Genomic DNA, 20,566 nt, shown 5'->3' with positions numbered 1-20,566 from the left:
ATCAATTTTTCTAACCACACAGGGCCTGGACGCCATCGCAGTTGACACTGGGCAAGAAGGTGAACACACTGCACAGGTTCCCAGTCTATCACAGAAACAATCCATTCACACACAGAATCACCAATTAGCCTAACATGAATCTCTTTGGATATCTGCATGGACTGAAGGAGGTTTTAGCACCCCAAAGATAGGCAGCTGGAGATTTGGACCCAGTGCTAACATCTGCACCACTATGCCAACCCTAGTAGATGATGCTGCTGGTTTCAATGGAGTCAAGTTTCTACTCTGCATCACTGAAAGTAGTATACCCTGCTTTAAACACAAATTAAACTTTGCATTTAGCATTTGCTGATCAAAAAAGGCCCTTATCTGTAGTTATGTGTTTTTGTAGAAAAGAAAGGACTTTAATACATCTCCCATTTTTGCACACTACAGCTGGAATGCAAGGTATGTGCGGCCCATCTATATTATCTATATACAAGTTTCAGTCTATTAAAAAGAAACTAATGTTATAACCATTTAGCTCCACAGGGGTTATTTTTGACCTTTCATAATGTGTGCGTTTGACCTCAGCGGCTTTGGATTTTGTGTGGCTGCTAGAAATTAATGCTTTGATAACTGCTCGAGATTACATGGTGATCTTGAATCTCCTGAACAAATCAGAGCAGAGCAGAGTCACTGGGAAAACAACAACAAACAAAAAAAAATGTTGATCCCCTAACACAGCCAATCCAGTTATGAGGTCTGTGCTGGCCCTGAGAGGACATTGCACTTAAAACAGATAAAGATGGGGGTGATTGACAAAATAAGTAAACACAGTTAACTAAGTTTGGAATCTGTATAAACGTTTTGTGTTTATTTATCTGCGACTTCTGTGTGTAACTGTGTCTTCACATGTTTGTGTTTATGCGTGAACGCTAACAGACGGAGTGAGCGAGAGGACGTCAAGGTCAAGAGCCTCTTGGGAAAACCAAAAGCCAACCCGCAGTTTGGCCTTCATGACTGTGCGTAAGCTTTTCCGCTACAGTGTGTTTACCGAGGGAAATAAATGTGATTATCGAGGCTGTTCTCTCACTAATGTAGCATAACATGTGGTCTAAAAATAAAACTAATTTTGAGCTGCCTTTTTGTCAGATTTGTAACAATTATTAGTCGGATTTAACATGCCTACGTCAAATCGCTCGGGGAAAACAACGGGATTTAATTCAAAGATGCTGGGATGAAGTAGAGTGTAAATTAAAGCTAAATTTATTCTAACTTCAGCTCGTCCACTTGATCATATTCATTGTTTCCTTTATGTCTGACGGTCTCACAAGTGTTTAGATTTTACACCGTTGCCCTGCAATAGTCATAAGAAAATTAGGTCTTTGGGGTCTTTTTATAACAACAGAAAATTAGGGAACACGTATCAACTGGCAGTTAAACTTCATCAAGAACAAAAGATTTTTTCTTCTTACAGATTTTTTCTTCTTACAGATGTTCACCCACAGCGATTCGTTTAATTCTTTCAAGGCTCATGAATCAACCACATTTAGTCTGCATGCTTTCTAGTTTAAGCATATTTCATTTCAAAGCTGTTCAAAGAGAGGACACGAGTGTTGATGGCTTCTACCTTTTTCTGACGTTTTAGGTTTGCTGTGGTTTTCCTGTGCGTTTGGCGATTAATGTTTGTCTTTGTTAAACCTCTGCTCGGAACAACTTAACAATAAAGACCTTAAAAATGTAAAAGTGCACATAGTGAAATATGAGTTTACATATATGATGAAAATTATAAAGAGCGGGAATGAGAGAAAACATTGAAATAATAATAGCAGTGCTGCAGGGATATGAGGACATCTACCGGCTGAGCAAATGCACAAAGGGTAAAACACAGTAATCACAGTAAAGATACAAATAACTGGTTGATAAACTTATCAAAACAGAATCTAGCTAAACGCTCCTCATTGATTTTATAAATATAACTCACAATCAAACCATAATGTAGCAAAATCATTAAAAAACAAAAACAAAAACAGATTTTGCTGTGCAGTTATAGGTTGGTCAAGATTCACATCTCAGGTTTTATTTTTTTCCTTCATCAATTCAATCTTCCTCCACTAGATGTCGGCACAACTCTGTCTCATATCCAAGGTCTGTAGCTTACTACAAGAGCTGACAAATCAAGTTGTATTTTACATGAGAAGACATGAACACTGCAATTGCCTCTCATTGAGTGAAAAAACAAAAACAAAAAAAAACCCGTAAATGAGTTTGAATCTGCTTCTACTTCTTTAAATCCCATTTTACCTGCTTTCAGTTTCTGAAAAAGAATAGTAATAAAAGTATTAATAATAATGAAATTGTGTATCATGACAAAACAAAACGACATGTGACTCCTATAACAGATTCATGACAATTCTCTGAAAGGTTGACATCTGTTGAAATTGAATTATTTTTCTCTCTTCATTAGAAAAATTTGCTGTCACTGGAAAGTCCTGCGGTTAATGTTTATTTCAGCCTCACCACTGGATGGCAGTATCTACTTTATAAACTTCTGTTCACGCATTTCATTCAGCTTTTCTGTTTACTGTCGTTTCATGACGTACTGAGGTTTTACTGATGTTTTTTAAAGTTTGTTTTTATAATATTACACATATACTCTTCATGTATATATATATATATATATATATATATATATATATATATATATATATATATATATATATATATATATATATATATATATATATATATATATATATATATATATATATATATATATATACATATATATACACACACACACAATATATTTTATCATAAGAAACTACTGGGAAATAGAACTACTCCACTGGTTAAAAAACCGCATTGTTTTACTGTTAAAACGCATTGTTTTAGTGTCGTGTTCTGTGGAGCTGTCCACTTGATTGTGGTGCTGAATGGAGGGGGGGTCCTTTTAAAAACTAAAACTCTGCATGTTTCTTTGTATGGGTACTGCTGCTCGCGATCGTACATGTAATAACTGTATTCCTTGTGTTACTGACTTCAGAATCAACCAGAGAACTGAATATGTGCTCCTCTGTATGTCCGATTAGAAAAGTATTCTACTTTTAGCTTTGAATCAATTACAACCGCTGAAAATCTGGTAAAAACTGTTTAACATTGAGAAGGTTAAACTGAGCCATGAATCTTCGACTCTCTTTTCAAGCAACTCAGTGGACAGCAGTGCGCGCTCGGGATTTTATGTTTAATTAGCATAAAAGATCTGCTGGAGAGCAGCAGGACTGTGCGTCACAGCCATTGGCGAAGGTGGGAGGGGGAAGGGGGATACCTATGGGAGCCAACAAACTGCAGTGTGTACTCCTTCCTTGGCCGACAAAAACCATCTTGCCTGATGCGAAATGATGACTTAGCTCACAGCGTTACAGGTGACCGGAGACAGCTGGGAGTGTCTGGGTGCCGGAGGGGCGCAGCAAACGGACCTAAAACAGCCAGAGCACTGATGGAGCAGGCACTGTGAGGAGTGGGTGAATCCCCAATCTAGGAGTGCTTCCCGGGGCAAGCGCGTCACCTGAATGACGGGATATGAGACAATGAAGCAACTAGGGACGGCGGGGATAAAACGAGTGCAAGTCACGCAAGTGGAAACGCGTGTGCGATGACGAACAGCGCAAGGGACAGAGAAGAGGTAAAGCAGAGAAAAGTTATTTAGTTAATTGGAGTGCTGGAAAAGAAAACACAATTTTTTAAAAGAACACACACACATGTGCCAAGTGTGCGTAATTCTGTGAAAAGCAAACTGAGGAAGCAGAATTTCTTTTTCAAAAGTCAAGACTTGAGTCAGAAAAGGATAAAATCATGGAGCCGGAGGTGACCACAGAGGGCCAGAGCGCTAATATGGCACAGTCTGCCGCCTCTAAATTGTCCCAGATGGGTGAAAGAACTAAACAACTGGGCAATGTAATCCAAGACCCAGAACGACAGAAACGGATTATTCTAGTAATAGTCTGCATAGCACTTTTATTAGACAACATGCTGTACATGGTAATTGTGCCAATTATACCCGATTACCTTGAAGACCTACAGAATGCAGCGGATCAAAGCCAAGCTGTTGCAACCAACTCCACTAACAGCACCCACAAGATCACCAAGGGGAACTTCGATCTGCAGATAGGCGTTCTTTTTGCCTCTAAGGCCATCCTGCAGCTCCTGGTCAACCCGCTAAGCGGCACATTTATAGACAGGGTCGGGTATGATATCCCGCTCTTCATCGGACTAAATGTCATGTTTCTCTCCACTGTTATTTTTGCCTTTGCTGAAAACTACGCGACTCTCTTCCTGGCGCGCAGCATGCAAGGCCTGGGCTCTGCTTTCGCCGACACATCCGGGATCGCTCTGATCGCAGACAGGTACACAGAGGAGGCAGAAAGGAGCAAAGCGCTGGGCATTGCCTTGGCTTTCATCTCTTTTGGGAGTCTTGTGGCGCCCCCGTTTGGAGGGGTCCTCTATGAATTCGCAGGGAAGCCGGTGCCCTTCGTGATTCTGGCCTGCATCTGTCTCATTGATGGCATATTATGTCTGACTGTGCTGAAGCCCTTCTCTAATCGTGAGAGAGAAAACATGCCAGTGGGTACCCCCATATACAAACTCATGATTGATCCTTACATAGCTGTTGTGGCCGGTGCTCTGATCATTTGTAACATCCCCCTCGCTTTCCTCGAGCCCACTATAGCCAACTGGATGGAGGACACCATGCATGCCAGCCAGTGGGAGATCGGCATGACATGGTTCCCCGCATTCTTTCCTCATGTCCTAGGTGTGTATCTCACTGTGAAATTAGCAGCCAAGTACCCCCATCTGCAGTGGTTTTACGGGGCTATAGGTATGGTGTTTATAGGCGCAAGCTCGTGCACAGTGCCAGCCTGCAAAAACTTTGGACAGCTGATGATTCCGCTGTGTGGCATCTGCTTTGGAATCGCCTTCGTGGACACGGCACTCCTACCAACTTTGGGTTTCTTAGTGGATGTGCGCTACGTTTCAGTGTATGGCAGTGTGTACGCGATTGCAGACATCTCCTACTGCGTGGCGTATGCCCTGGGGCCCGTGGTGGCCGGACAGATAGTGCACGACCTGGGCTTCGTTCAGCTCAACTTGGGCATGGGGCTCGCCAACGTACTTTACGCACCGGCGCTGCTCCTGCTGAAGAACGTGACAGAAATGAAGCCTTCTTTCTCCGAGCGAAACATGCTCCTAGAAGACGGTCCAACGGGACTGTATGATACGATTAAGATGGAGCAACGGGAGAAAAAGAGAAAGGGTTTGTGTACAACGATTGACGAGAATGGCATTGAGACCTTTGCTCAGCGCTCTTATTCAGAGGAGGAATCCTCTGGGGGAGAGTATGCGTAAAAGACCATTAGCTGGGTGTTAAACTATCCAAGTGCCGATGTAGAGTTGTCTGTATCATGTCCGATTCAATCAATTGCATAACACAAGTATGACTGTGTAACAATATCAATTACTTACCGCTTCTGGTGACAAGTTCTCTGGGTTTTGTCAAATCGAGTAGGTTAAAGCTTTAGCAGAAAGGTGTTAGCTTGCGTTTCTTTATTTAAAGGTGAGATTCCTGTGAAAGATTTTGTTGAGATAAATGTATATTAATTAAGAGTATTTATCATTGTATCAAAAACTGACTCATATCGTGTTCAGGGATTGTGCAAATGTGTTTGAACAAAAGAAGAAATGTGATGCGTCTTTCATTGTAATCTGTATTGTATGTCACACGGCAGATTGAGAAAGGTGGGGGGGAAAGGAGAAATCTGCTTTTACGTTTTATTAATTTTGGGGGTTTTTTCTGGAATGCATAGGAATGTATAGCCTCACTGTATGATGATCTGCGACTGTACATAAATGTATATTCATGTACATAATTAAATCAACATCATGTGAATGATATTGTTTATTGAAATGGTTTATTTAGGGTACAAATTGTAATTTTTATTCTGCAATGTTATTTTCCTCTATAAATGGAGATATATATACTTAGAAAGTTATCGCAACTGAAGAATGATATTTAAATGTGTTGTTAAAACACGAAAGTGTCTCATTTAAAGATTCTGACATGTTTTGCCTGTGGAAACAAATTGGTTTGGAAAAAAAATCTGAAATTAAAGTTTTTAAGGCCAACATATTTGTGGTGCGCTGATCATTGACCGTGAATTTCAAATAAAGAGAAGCATTTGATTTTACAGTGAAAGTGTGAAACTGAAAATTTCTGGGGAAAATGTTATTGGTTCAAAATATTACTAATTTCAGAGGGTTTTATGGTTTATATGAATAATAGGGTCCATTGAAGCATCTTGTTGGTCACACAAATATCTGCTCATAATGTTAAATGGCGTCATCTGAATCGGTCAGGTGCAGTCAAGTGAAAGAAGTCGTGCGCCTAAACTGTTCTGCGTGTAGTGTTTGTAAATTCTGAAAGCCAAAGGGGGAAAAAATCCACGAAAAAATGCGTCCTAATTGTTTTCCTGCAAAGTGTTTCAGCATCTGAGGAGCTCAGACGGCGTCTAAATAAGGTGGGGTGAGCATGTGAAGTGCCAAATAAACTTCCCGGCGAATAGCAGGACTTCTGGGAGGAGCCTGGCTGTCAGGAGGCTGAGGTACCCTCTTTTAGCATCTCTCCTGAGCCAGCCAGGGAGTTGTGCTCATGCCATGTAGGGGATTGAAAGATGCTTAAAATGAAGGATCGAAGCAGTGACATTTTAAAGAAATTCTGTTATAAACGGATTCAAGTAAAGATGGACCAACTAAAACTACCTTGTTGAGCTCCAGGAGGAGAGGGTGTTTTTCCCTCGCTGGTGAGTAAAAAATTCAGTTGCACACTATTTTTTGTTGTTTTTGTTGTTAGTTCCCCTTAGTACTGGGAACATGTTTTCATCAAATGTGCAGTTTTGCAAGGCAATTTTCTCTCTCTTCATGCATGTTATAATCTCACAAAGTGCGCATTTGTGTATTTCTGGCAGACAGAAGCAGTTTGATCTTGTATTTTTATCAACTTTCTGCATGTATCATAATATTTTTCATCTGAGCGAGGATTAAGCTCGATTGGTTTCCGATTGTCACTGTGACTGACCTTTACAATAATAACCGTCGACTTTAAATAATGACTGTAGATTTTGTTTGTGGACAGAGAGTTCCTCTTGTGAATCCACCTGCTTGATTGCCCTTCTACGCCGCCAACATGCCAGTTCTCGACCGAGACGCCTCCAAAGATTCAGGGGGCCGAGATGTAATTACATCTTCCATCTGCCTTATAAGTACACCGTATATGTTTTTTCTGAATTCTGCACGAGATAAATTTACATTTTACGATTAAAGATTGCAAAATCAAATAAAGTCTAGCAACATTTCAGGAAATAAAAGTGGCTTTCAAAGGATTACGCTGGAATTCATGGGCGATTTAATTAGAATGTGGTATTCTTACAAAAACTTAGAAATGACAGAAATTTAGAGATTAAATATTTAAGGAATCTTATCGATTCCTTAAATATTTGCTTAATAGCATTGCGCAATCCCTGCATGGGGAGACTTACGTCATGTTTAGTCAAGAATTTGGAAAAAGGAAAACTGGTGATGAGAACTGAAAGCTTTTCATCCCGCCATGTTCTCCAGGCTCTGCCAAAGCTGCCGGTTCCCAACCTGAAAGACACACTGGACAGGTACCTGAGCTGCATGAAACACCTGCTCACAGAAGAACAATTCAACAAGACGCAAAACATAGTGACGCAGTTTGGAGCCCCTGGAGGAGTGGGGGAGCTACTACAGAGCAAACTCACGGACAGGAGCGAAAACATGGCAAACTGGGTAAATAAAAGTTAAAAACATAATGTTAATGTTACAAGGCGTTATTTAATAAATCAAATATATGTATTTAAGAAACAAAACTCTGGGTTTTGGATGCTTATAAGTTTAAAAATGTTAAAGTTTTAAACCAAATCTTGAAGACATTACTGATGTCAATAAACCTTTTAGAAAGGTTGTGAAGCATGATTCTGTTTTATCTGCTTTTAATGGTCCAGTCCCTTTGTTTACCTTCAATCTTGTTGCTGGTTTTTGCTTTTTGTTTTTCCACCATAGGTTTATGACTACTGGCTGAATGATATGTACCTGAACAACAGACTTGCTCTACCTGTCAACTCAAGTCCTGCAATGGTCTTCCCACAGCAGAACTTCAAGGCTCCCATTGACTCTTTAAGGTATTCACACCTGAGACGAGTGAACCACGAAAAAAATCTCATAGTTTGATACAACGGGACAGACGAAGCTCTGCAATCCACTAGTAGACAGAATCCTTTCTTCACTGGTGTAGAAACAGTCTCTGAAAGAAAAAAAAGATCCAATTGCTCGTGTTACAAGTTGTAGGTGATTTTGGTTATTCCAGCACAAAGACTGACAAATTATAGTGAACTGTGAGAATTGCTTTTCTACCAGATTTTATTGATCATACAAATTTGAACACTTCCCTCTTGGCTGCACACTTTCAGAAAGGGTCATTACTCAGAATGCCTCGAGTTCCGAAAACTGTGGTTTGGTTAACATGGTATTGATCTGTTACCGACTCCTTAACCACATGATGTACATGAAGCATTTATGTTGTTAGGTGTAATGAAGCTACACAATTAATCAAGAAAAAAGAGTGTGGTGGCAAAAGAGTGACCAAGTACAATGTGTGTGTTTTGTGAAGCATTAAAACTGAGCAAAGATATTCTTTCTAGATTTGCTGCACACTTAATATCTGGAGTTTTGGAGTACAAGACTCACCTTGATGAGTGAGTTAACATTTAATTCAAATTGTCACAAAAGAATGTTCTTCACTTTCAGTTCTTGTGTAAAGAAAAAGCCTGACAAAGTTGTGTATGTCTGCGTGTAGCCGTAACCTGCCTGCGGACTATGCCCGGGGCCAGCTGGCAGGAACGCGTCTGTGTATGGAGCAGTATTATCGTCTCTTCACCTCCTACCGTCTGCCAGGACCTGAGAGGGACACTCTCGTAGCACAGGAGAGTAGCGTGATGCCAGAACCTGAACATATCATCGTGGCGTGCAAAAACCAGGTCAGACTTGGAGAAAACAGACCCAGGGCAAGAGCCATTTTTTAGTTCTCCACCATATTACATGGTCTTCATCCAACGAGGGATCGGTTAGCATGTAACACAGCACATTTCAGATTTCTCATAGATATGCATTACAAGTTTGTTCTTTATGTTGGAATGCAAACTTGGCACACAGTCTGGGTGTAACCCCTCAATGCCCAGTGTTTCAGATTTGATACATGAAGCTTTTTGTGAGTTTTCAGTGTGATCTTCTTTACCCCTGAAAAACCGAAATAAATTGTACAATACATTTTTAAGCATTTTTTAAATTGATGTAGTAAATAAAAAGTCATATGTGGAAATTTAAATCAAATTATTTTTTTTAAACAAATGTGTTAGGTTGTTTAATAAATTCTCAATTTTCAAAAAAATTGAATTTTCTGGTAATTGTTTCACGGTTCACAATTCCAAGGGTTGAGGGAAACCAAATCTGTTGGCTTTTATCATGGAGGTGAGACCTACGAAGATCAAGCATTATATTCAGAATTTATTTAGAAGCCTAACACAGAAGAAATGTCATCATGCTATGAATGAAAACAGAACAGATCACTTCACAATAGGGGTGGCACAGTGGTGCAGTGGTTAGCATTGTCACCTCACAGTAAGACTGTTACTAGTTTGAACCTACTGTAGTAACAAGAAATTCCTTTTGATGTAACTAGGTCGGGCTCTTCTGTGTGAAGTCTGCCTGTTCTCCTCATGTCTGTGCAGATTTCCTCCCACAGCCCACAAACAGACTTGTTAGGTTTGGTTGTTCTAAATTGGCTGTCCTGTGATGGAAACTTGATGTTTACTCGAATTAAGATCATCACATCCACCTAGATTTAATAAAGGGTGTAAATAAACTGAGACTTTATTATCAGTTAAGCTAATTCAAACAGCAGTTAGAGAATAAAGAAAGAAAGAAAGAAAACTGATTTTATATTATGTGACCCACTATTTGTTACACTTGCACAGTTTTTCTGTGGCTTTAAACTGCTTCTGTGGGAGTCATACCATCTGTGCAGGTACTCCTTGTTCTTCTTGTTCTTTGTGGCTCTGGCTACGTTTTGGGGCTCAATGCTGCTAAAAGAATCACTTGGATGTTATTTCACAATGGCAGGAAATTCAGAAGCAATGCATATGTCCACATCATTAGGAAAGTTAGTCAGTACCAAAGATTCCTAAAAGTTTGTGGCTAACCTGAACCCTTTGTCCAGTTCTTTGTGCTGGATGTGATGATCAACTTCCGGCAACTGAATCAAAGAGATTTGCTGACTCAGCTGGAGAAGATTGTCAAGATGGCTGACAACGAAGAAGAGCAGCTCCCTCCTATAGGGCTTCTCACTTCAGATGGACGGACAGAGTGGGCTGAGTCTCGTAGTGTACTAATGAGAGGTACATTTCAAAAGGGATTTTATGTGGACTGCCAATAAAAACTCTCTTTTATATGAGGTGCCTCTCAGATTGACTTTTGTTTTCCTGTAGAGTCTACCAACAGGGACTCGCTGGACATGATTGAGCGCTGTCTGTGTCTCGTCTGTCTGGACGACGCAAGTGGACCTGAACTTAGTGACACCACACGAGCCATGTTGATGCTGCACGGAGGTGGATTGACAAAGAATGGAGGCAACCGCTGGTATGATAAGCCAATGCAGGTAAGTGAACACATTTATCAACAAAAAAGGTTAATTTAATGTTTGTTTTATTAACTTTTTGTACATCGTGTGTGGAGACCAAAATTCTGAGTGATATTAGTTATTAAGGGAAAGAAAAGTGGATAACACAAGGCTGAAAAGGATTTAAAATCCATCAAAGCCATCTTCTTCCATTTATCTATCCTACTCTGAAGAAAACGGGGGAACTATCTAAAATAACAAAACACATGTAATGATACTGAAAGATAAGATAAGATACGATAAGATATCTAATGTCCAAAGTGAACAATACTTTTGGAGATAATTTATTTGAATTTCAGGAGCAGGACCACACCTCTGCGCACACCCCTTTCAGTTCTCTGTCAGCCCAGGAGCCACCACCAGTCCCCACTGAGGCCCCAAACCACAGCCTCAACTCATGATCAAAGCCATCTGCCATTATCTAATAGAAACACTGTCAAACCTTAATGAGGAAGTTTTTTTGTGCCTTCTTAATGAGGAAAATTAAAAGAACAAATTTATGTTGATTTCTCAAAGCAATAAAGGATATAATTAACCAGTTCCATGCCCAATTAAGGAAATGCAAACTAAAAGTGGACGTTCCACTGGATTTAAAGCCGTCATCTCACAAAATGGCAAAAGAATTTAGTTTACTCAGGATTTCTTCACTTTAGGGGGTAATGTGTGGATGTAGGAACATGTAGTTGGAGTAAACAGTAGAGTGCAGAGGTGCAGCAATCAAACTGCAATCATAAATTAATATTATTAAACATTTCAGTCCAACTCAAGAAAACAACCCCTGAAAACAACCTGTCTGTAACAGTTTATTGTAGGAGCTGATGGCTGCTGTGGAGTCGTGTGTGAACACTCTGCATTTGAAGGAATTGTCCTTGTGCAGTGCACAGAGTATCTCCTCAAATGCATGTGAGAAATGACGCACATCTGATTTTGGAAGTGTGCAGTATATATGAGTTACATGTTTTAAAATAAGACTATTATAAATAAATGCTGCATTTATTTCTACTCATAAGGATTGGGAGTCCATCAAAGCTGGTCAGAGCTGCAAGTGTGAGCGAGCTGCCCGCGCCACGCAGACTCCGCTGGAAATGCACTCCTGAAATTCACAAGCTCATCACGTCTGCTGCTGATAAACTCCAGAGGTTTGGTTTTCTTTAGTTTCTTGTCATTTGAAGAGATTAATTAATGTGAGAAGCGCATGATTTAAAAAAACATATTCTTATTTTGTCAGAATGGTAAAAAATCTGGATATGAATGTCCACAAGTTCCATGATTACGGAAAAGAGTTTATCAAGAAGCAGAAGATGAGTCCAGATGCCTACATCCAGGTTGCTCTTCAGTTAGGCTTCTACAGGTAAAAAAAAAAAAAAATAGTCATCTTACAGATCTGATTAAACTTACCTGGGGCTCTGAGCCACATTTTGTTCTCCCTGTACATCACTGCAGGTGTCATGGCAGACCAGTGTCCACCTATGAGAGTGCTTCTCTACGTCGTTTTCAGCAAGGCAGAGTAGACAACATTCGCTCAGCAACACCTGAAGCCTTTGCCTTTGTCAAAGCAATGACTGAAGGGAAAAACAGCACAAGTGTAGGTTGTTTTTATGCAGAAACTAAAGTTATACTGTGACTCAAGTAAAAGCTGCTACAGGTTTAAATTCAATTTGAGTGGCTTAATCAGTTTGAGTTTTTTGGGTTTTTCAGTAATGCTATTCAGTCTTCTATTGGATTTTGTCTTGATGTATTCAAGCATGAAAATCTACTTACTGTAAATTAATGACCTTAAAGACTAAGCACTGACTGTCAGTTGTTTACTTCTCCAGGACACAGAAAAGATGGAACTGTTGAAAGGAGCCATAACTGCACAGACCAGTTATACACGTCTGGTAACTATTCTCTTCTTCCAGATTTCTATGACAGAGACTCATATTAAATAAATGCAGTAACATACTTTCTGTTTTTCAGGCTATTACAGGGATGGCAATAGACAATCACCTACTAGGGCTGCGTGAACTTGCACATGAAATGAAGATGGGGAAGCTCGAAATGTTCAAAGACGAAGCCTATCTCATCAGTAATCAGTTCATTCTCTCTACAAGTCAGGTATGCCCATGTAATTTTGAAATAAAACTATTCATATTTTAAAATTCTGTTCAATTCAATTATATTTATACGGTGCCAATTCACAACAACAGCCACCTCAAGGTACTTCATATAAAAAAAACCCAAACCATGACATGATCCTCTGTGAGCATGCACTTGGTGACAGTGGGAAGGAAAAACTCCCTTTTAACAGGAAGAAACTAAAAGAAAGTGGGACAGCCATCTACCCTGATATTTGATCTGTGTTAATACATCGTAACACTGCAGTTACTACAATGGTTATGCCCTTCTTGTTTATTCTTTATAAAATTTCTATATTGTAACACAAAAATGGTAACTGGTTGTTTGAACTAAAACTACAGTTTAGGGTTTCCTTGTAGTGAATGAGGAAAAACATAATAACACAAATCAGTCTCACTACCTACCTAAACCTTTCCTAGAGCAGTGTTGTCATCACACCAGTAAAGCTTCTAGTAGTTTAGGACTGAAGCATTTACTCTTCCCTCAGGTTCCCACTACTGTTGAAATGTTCTGCTGCTACGGACCTGTGGTTCCAAACGGATACGGCGCGTGCTACAACCCTCAGTCAGACCATATTATCTTCTCTGTGTCCAGTTTCCACAACAGCCAACAGACATGTTCAGCAGAATTTGTAAAGTGCTTGGTGCAGGGACTTCGGGACATAAGGGATCTGTGCAATAAATGCAACGCTGACTGCGCTGCCACAGAGGAAAGAAAGGGCCAGACACAGGAGGCACACACACAGACTGAAACAAAGTGGGAGGAAAAATCCCCCCAGAGACCATCTGATTTGACTAAAAACAAGCAAACAGTCCCACAGGTTCTGGTGAAGACAACAGACCAGAGTAGCGTGGAGGCCCAAACTCAGACGCTACCACACGGAGAGGCACGACCTCTGAGAAAAATGAGTAAATCATAGGAAACTGTGAGTGCCTGTTGTAATAGTGGTGGTGTGATATTAAATGTGTTTTTCTGTGCTGCAATAATGTATTAGTAAGTCAATTTTAAAATATACACTCTACAAGCTGTGATACAAAATGCCATGTATATATTTATTGTTGTAATAGAGGATGCTTTTTCCAGGAATTGAAATGTGGCTACTACAGGATACATGGAGCTGAGAGTTAGTGCCAGACGAATGGGTAAACCTGACATGAATCAGCCAAAGAAAGAAGTCCGTTTATTGCTGGCCAACAGGCCTTAGAGTAAGGTTAGTGGGAAATATTTAAAAGAAGGAAAACAAGAGATGCAAACACTGGAGGTTCATTTGTATTATTAAATGTCTGCATCATCTTTGCTGTCAGTCGGTTTGACAAAGCAAAAGCAGGCTGTGAGTTATGCCAAACGGCTGATTGTCTCACAGTGTCAACCTGCAAATTGCATGCTGCTATCTAATGATTTTCTGAAGACCAGAAAACAGCAATCTTCTCCTTGTGTTGTCTTCATCAATTCTTGTGTCTGTTGTACCAGTACTGTGTGCCAATACATCTGCTCAAAAAACAAAGTATCCTTTTATAAAATCCTCTTCATACTGTTCTGTACTCCTTATACTGGGACTCACACTGTGCTTGTGTACATAATATATCCAATGTAGCTGTCCAAGATTTTATAAGGATACTTTATAGTTAGCCTAAAGAATGTTAAGTTGAACCAAATGTGTAAAGTTTTGAGCAGAATATTTCAATTAAGTTATTTATTTTTGTATCATATATAAATATATCTATATATATAATGTTATAGAGAAGTACTCTGAAAAGTCAATATATAAAGGTTACTAACCAAAGGTGTTCACTGTATTGATGACTGTCAAAGTACTGTAATTAAAAGGTGCTGCTAATGAATAAAAGGAACAATTTGAAATGGTATCTTGCTACTAAGAGTTGATGCATAATTCATGTTTAGTTGTTTTTTTAACCTCATATGTTTTATTATCACATGCACTACACTGCACGAGACATTTCTCACATGAAGATGGCAATGATTTTGACCATAAACAATAATCAACATACAGTCAGGTCCATAATTCATTGGATAAGATACATTTTTGCCTCAAACAATCAAGACGTGATTGAAGTGCAGAGTTTCAGCTTTAGTTCACAGGGGTTTACAAAAGATTTGAAATAACTGTTTAGGAATTACACACATTTTCATACACAGTCACCCATTTCCAGAGACTTCAAATTAATTGGACAGTCGTTTGTCTGCTGATTCCAAGTGTTAAACATGCATTGAGTAGCTTTACACTGGAATTCACAATTCAAGTTTCAAAGGGGTGTCAATGTAAGTGAAAGAGTCCATCATCAGGCTGAAAAACAAGAAAAAACAATTGGAGATACCTGAAAAACTTTAGGATTGACCAAATCAACAATCTGATATAGTCTTTAAAAAAAGGAATGCACTGGCCAACAACACAAAAAGGCCTGAAAAACCAGAGACAATAACACGTATTTCATTGGTTAAAAAAAACCCAACAACTTCACAACATCTAACAAAGTTAAGAACATTTTCAAGGAGGTAGTCATTATCAAAGTCTGCAATAAAGAGATGCCTTCACAAACATAACTATAAAGGGTTTGCATCTAGTGGCAAACCACTAATAGTTCAAATGATGACTTCAAATGATTTCCATCCAAGTGCTGAAACATTCTTGATATTTTGTTATTTTGTCCAATCCCTTTTGAGACCTTGAAAATGGGACTGTGCATAAAAGTATCTGTTATTCCAAAATAGCTAATACAATATTTTTTTTAAACTTTAATTTAACAAATTAAATTTAAAGCAGAAAGTCTGCAATTGAATTACATATTGATTGTATTGATAGTGTGATGTAAATTTACTGTTGTGGTGTGCACAGGCAGAATTTGAAAAACTGTGTCTTTGTCCAATAAATGTTGGATATAACTGTAACCATAAATGTCCGCTGTTAGACCAAAAACTCAATCTTCTGATTTAATAAATTACATTTGTATAGCAGATTTTTTACAGCAAATTTTACAGCAATATTTCTTTTGGAATCATAACCTCTTTTAGAAAGTAGAACTAGCTTCTTAACAAAATCATTTATTGAAATACAGGGTGGGCCATTTATATGGATACACCATAATAAAATGGGAATGGTTGGTGATATTAAAGTCCTGTTTGTGGCACATTAGTATATGTGAGGGGGCAAACTCCTCAAGATGGGTGGTGACCATGGTGGCCATTTAGAAGTCGGCCATCTTGGATACAACTTTTGTTTTTTCAATAGGAAGAGGGCCATGTGACACATCAAACTTATTGGTAATGTCACAAGAAAAACAATGGTGTGCTTGGTTTCAATGTAACTTTATTCTTTCACGAGTTATTTACAAGTTTCTGACCACTTATAAAATGTGTTCAATGTGCTGCCCATTGTGTTGGATTGTCAATGCAACCTTCTTCTCCCACTCTTCACACACTGATAGCAACACCGCAGGAGAAATGCCAGCACAGGCATCCAGTATCACCCATCTTGAGGAGTTTGCCCCCTCACATATACTAACGTGCCACAAACAGGACTTTAATATCACCAACCATTCCCATGTTATTACAGTGTATCCATATAAATGGCCCACCCTGTACATACTGACCATAAGAGGTTCCTGCAGGCAACCAGTTGATTTGAGCCGAGTTTATGTAGTGATCAGTTGCTCCAGACCATTGTATGGTTGGGCCATCCTGGAGGAGCTGGACTGCCTGTGCAACCTGATTGGGTTATAGGTAGGGATGGGTATCGTTTAGGTTTTATCCGATACCGGTGCCAAACCGGTACTTTTGAAACGGTGCCGGTGCTTAAACGGTGCTCAAACCGGTGCTTAAAGAATGGAGAACACAAAATTGGTCCAAAACCTCTCATGTTCAGCTTTTTTTTTGTAAAAAGATAACAATGTTAGCCTTTTCTGCAGCTATTGGGCATATATGGTATCACTCTTGGCTGGAAGCAGTGCTTAAACAATGGGAAAAAACACAAACTTTGTCCAAAAACCTCTCATGTTTAACTGTTTTCCACTTTTTCTTTGGGCTACCTTTTTGGCCAGGGTGAAGGAGTATCTGCCATCAAACAAGAAGACAGCTGCATGTAACTACGACGGTGTTTGCTAGTTCACCTTACATGCATTAATGTAATAATGTGGTTAGCCTACTCAACGTTAATTACACACGAACAACATGAAGCTACTCACGCAGAGAAGAACGGCTGCTGCTGCCATCATCATCCTCATCATTTCTGCTACGCTGACAGGGCTAGGGGCCAGGACTCTCTATTGGGGGGATGTTGCTAACTCCGGGTCCGATAACAGGCACCACACCCGCAGTAGATGTGCTCGGTGTGAGGTCTCGCAGCAAGCTATCAAACACGGCTTATTTCTCGGCTTTAAAAAAACCGCTATGCGTCGCCAGGTGTTTCATCAGATTTGAGGTGTTACCTCCTTTGACAGTATCACAATATCAGCTTAAAGCACTTGTTGCAGGCTGCTGAGTTTGCATCTTTTGCTGTGAAGTACAGCCAGACTTTTGATCGCTTCGCCTTGGGCATTTTTAATCTGTAGCTCTGCTCTAAAAGAACGTACGTACCTGGCCCCGCCTACTATCCTCGGAAACGTAAAATGATTGGCTAGAATTGGCTCAGGGGAAAAAAAAGCACCGAAATAAAGCACCGAAATGTGCGCTGCTTTTCGGTCTGGTTACTACCGTTTATGTCAGCACCGGTACCCATCCCTAGTTATAGGTCATGTCTCTTGATATCAGCAATGACAAGGACAGGAGCAAAAAGCAAAACTAAAGAAAAATCAGTCCAGATCAATAACGAGAGGGCAAATTTCTTTGTAAAGTATGTATGTCTTGGTGTGGACTTTTTTTTTTAAACCTTTTCATTTTCTAACTTGAGCAGCAGGCAGTGGGCAGAAAGTTAGGGCCACATTCTTAAATATGCAGCGAACATTTTTAATAAACACTGATCAGCAGTGAGTCTGCAGTGGCGCAGAAACCGATGGTTATAGATTGCTTCTCTTTCTTTGATCTGCCCACATAGGCTAACCATGTCAGCAACCGATGCATATTGAATCAATTACCCAGGTGACACACAACAAACAATGCCAGCAAATGCGCGGGTCACACTTTGCTACGGACCTTATGAATCCAGCGGAGTAATACAACACAGGACCTTCCGCCTCCAGGGTCTCCAGGGTCTGTCTCATATCCAGCTGTATTGAGATTCATGCATGTCATCTGCCTTCGTCAGTGTTATAAAACTTTTCTTTTGTTTTGTGATTTTTTAATGACCGATCCAATATGTCTGCAGCCGCTCTGAGAGCGCGCGGGCACCTGTGCGTTTTGGAAGAAACACGCGAGTGGAATATTGTGGAGCTCGTGGTCAGCGAGGAGGTCGTTTTCACCTGTAACATAAAGGATCTGGAGTTTGGTAAGTTTGGTTGACTGGGATACATGTAAGGTTTGTAGGATTAACGTGCAGCTACAAATCAACTTAAAGTGATACGTCGTGATGACGTCACTCAGTCTGAAACCTTTCTGGTTTTTGTTTTTCCCAAAGGCGGAGATGGAAAACTGGATCCTGTTTGCAGAGAAGCTGTTGCTGCAGTGGAGTGTGCTTACTGAAAATAACTTATAAATGTCACAAACCCAAATTTAAAAAATACAATTAAAAACTCTACATATTTGGCAATTACACCACTGTATGGATCCATTTATAAACGCCGGTCAGTTTATTAGGTTCACATGTTTAACTTCTTGTTATGTGGGATTTTCCTGCACAACTATCTTTACATTTACAGAGAGTGCTCTGGAAAAGACGTAATATTCAGTGACTAATATTTATCTGGATGAAAATGTTTTATCAATTCTAGAGGTCTGAGGAGAATGGCCAGACTGCTTCAATTTGATAGGAAGATTACTCTAACTCAAATAACCAGCCATTACAACTGAGGTATGCAGAAAAGCGCCTCTGAATGAACAACATGTAAAGCATTAAAGCTGTAGATGGGCTACAGCTGCATAAGAACGTACCAGGTGCCACTTCTTTCAGCTAGGAACAGGAAAATGAGGCTACAGTTCAAACGGGCTCACCAACATTGATCAACACAAGACTGGAAAAAAAGTTGCCTGGTTTTATGAGTCTCAATTTCTAATGGTAAGGTCAGAATATGAAAGCATGAGTCTGTACCTTGTTGCAGTGTAATGGTGGGGGATATTTTCTTGAGTTCTACACTTTGGGCCCATGAGATAACCTGCATGAGTGTTGTTGCTGATCATGTTCATCACTTTATGACCACACTGCACTCGGTGAGTGTAGATTGTCCTGCTGTTGATGGGTTTAACCATTAACAGACTGACAATTATCAACTGGCCGAACTGGTCAGTCCAACAACTCTCCCCAAACTGTCCACATTCATTCTACTGCAGTGATTCTAAAATTATGGCGTGAGTATAAAGCAAAAATTATGGCATAAAGCCATATTTTTGACAAATATGATTTGTCAAAAAAAAAAAAGGTCACCCGACATGTTCCTCCTGACCTTTACCTCACTAACAATCTCTTTGGACTCTTCCTTAGATTTGGGTATAGACAAAACATTTTGGGTTTATGGCCATAATCCATTATAATTTTGTGGCTTCAATAGAAATTCCATTGTAATTTCTTTAATTACAGATTTGCATAAGAATTTAAATCACTAAGATAGGCTGAATTTCAGTGATATAAAGCCTACATTTTAATTAAAACCTCCATGCCACTGCTTGATATTGCGTTCATCTATATTTGGTTCACATGACAGGACAGCCCACATATTTTTAAAGTCACATTTATGGAATTAATAAAAAATGAAGGACACACAAAACCTGAAAACAATTACAAAATAGCTCCAGGATCATTAAATCATTTGTGTCAATGAGCAAAATCCTATTTTAACCCAACATAGATTAACAGATGACCTGTAGCTTTACTCATCAGTTCAAACTGTTGTATGTATGCATTTGTTCCATTAAACATTTTTTACTCATTAACAAATTGTCAAGCAGGTTCATTCATTTATTAACACATGTTTATTGCATATTTAAATTATTCCCTGTAGGTGCAGTTATATCATGTTGAGCAAATATTTCAGCCCCCACATGAATATGTGGCTCTTTCCCTAATTACTAAATAGCCATGTATAAACCTCTTTTAAATCACTAAATATGCAAAACTATGTTTCTGCATTACTGGTTAAATCTCCCAGCTCTACGTTGGAAAGGTAAACTACAGCGCAGCTAGACAAGAAGCATAATTTTAAGGAGCTTTTCTAATATCACTTGTGTTTGATATCTGGGGATTTTAATGTGACAACCAAGCGTCAATATTGCTCTCTGAGCATCCAAGGCTGTTCTTTGTTTATGTGTGTGCGTGTCCCAGCGCTTCAGAAGAAAAAGCTGAGCCTTATGTCCTAAGTAGAAAACATGGCTGCAAGTCTCTGTGCCAGCTGGCTCATGTCTCCTGGTGAAGTGATGTGTGACAATAAATACACACTCCCTCACTAACAGCTAAGGTAGCCAAACAGTAACAGGCTATAAAATCTACTGATGTGTTAAGTTTCAGCACAGTTTTCATACCTGTGACATGTGATTCATAGTTATTGCTAAAGTGCACCT

At 39.5% G+C, this 20,566-nt stretch overlaps 3 protein-coding genes across 4 annotated transcripts; all 3 read left to right on the top strand.

The window, feature by feature from the left end:
• The first annotated feature begins 3,565 nt into the window (after nt 1-3,565).
• Nucleotides 3,566-5,696, top strand: slc18a3a (solute carrier family 18 member 3a). Its single transcript, XM_031735196.2, has one exon. The coding sequence runs from the start codon at nt 3,838-3,840 to the stop codon at nt 5,386-5,388; it is 1,551 nt and encodes a 516-aa protein (XP_031591056.2). The 5' UTR covers nt 3,566-3,837; the 3' UTR covers nt 5,389-5,696.
• Nucleotides 5,697-6,713: 1,017 nt separating this feature from the next.
• On the top strand, nt 6,714-14,746 carry chata (choline O-acetyltransferase a). Its single transcript, XM_039622106.1, has 15 exons — nt 6,714-6,839; nt 7,172-7,270; nt 7,654-7,845; nt 8,119-8,237; nt 8,757-8,810; nt 8,912-9,092; nt 10,331-10,508; nt 10,599-10,768; nt 11,592-11,692; nt 11,800-11,928; nt 12,018-12,140; nt 12,233-12,374; nt 12,607-12,669; nt 12,749-12,886; nt 13,395-14,746. Exons 2-15 carry the CDS (start codon nt 7,223-7,225, stop codon nt 13,824-13,826), a joined length of 2,070 nt encoding a protein of 689 aa, XP_039478040.1. The 5' UTR covers nt 6,714-6,839; nt 7,172-7,222; the 3' UTR covers nt 13,827-14,746.
• A 2,913-nt stretch (nt 14,747-17,659) lies between these two features.
• Nucleotides 17,660-18,614, top strand: c13h10orf53 (chromosome 13 C10orf53 homolog). Of its 2 annotated transcripts, XM_039621339.1 has the most exons (4): nt 17,660-17,753; nt 17,955-18,109; nt 18,225-18,344; nt 18,474-18,614. In XM_039621339.1, exons 2-4 carry the CDS (start codon nt 18,016-18,018, stop codon nt 18,536-18,538), a joined length of 279 nt encoding a protein of 92 aa, XP_039477273.1. In that variant the 5' UTR covers nt 17,660-17,753; nt 17,955-18,015; the 3' UTR covers nt 18,539-18,614. The 2 variants fall into 2 exon arrangements, with proteins under 2 accessions (XP_039477273.1, XP_031591029.2); XM_031735169.2 differs by having other exon boundaries at nt 17,668-18,109.
• The last annotated feature ends 1,952 nt before the right edge of the window (nt 18,615-20,566 follow it).

Source organism: Oreochromis aureus, linkage group 13 (assembly GCF_013358895.1).
Source record: "Oreochromis aureus strain Israel breed Guangdong linkage group 13, ZZ_aureus, whole genome shotgun sequence".
NCBI lineage: Eukaryota > Metazoa > Chordata > Actinopteri > Cichliformes > Cichlidae > Oreochromis > Oreochromis aureus.
Note: the sequence above shows the minus strand (reverse complement) of the source record. Positions and strands in the feature narration are given on the sequence as shown.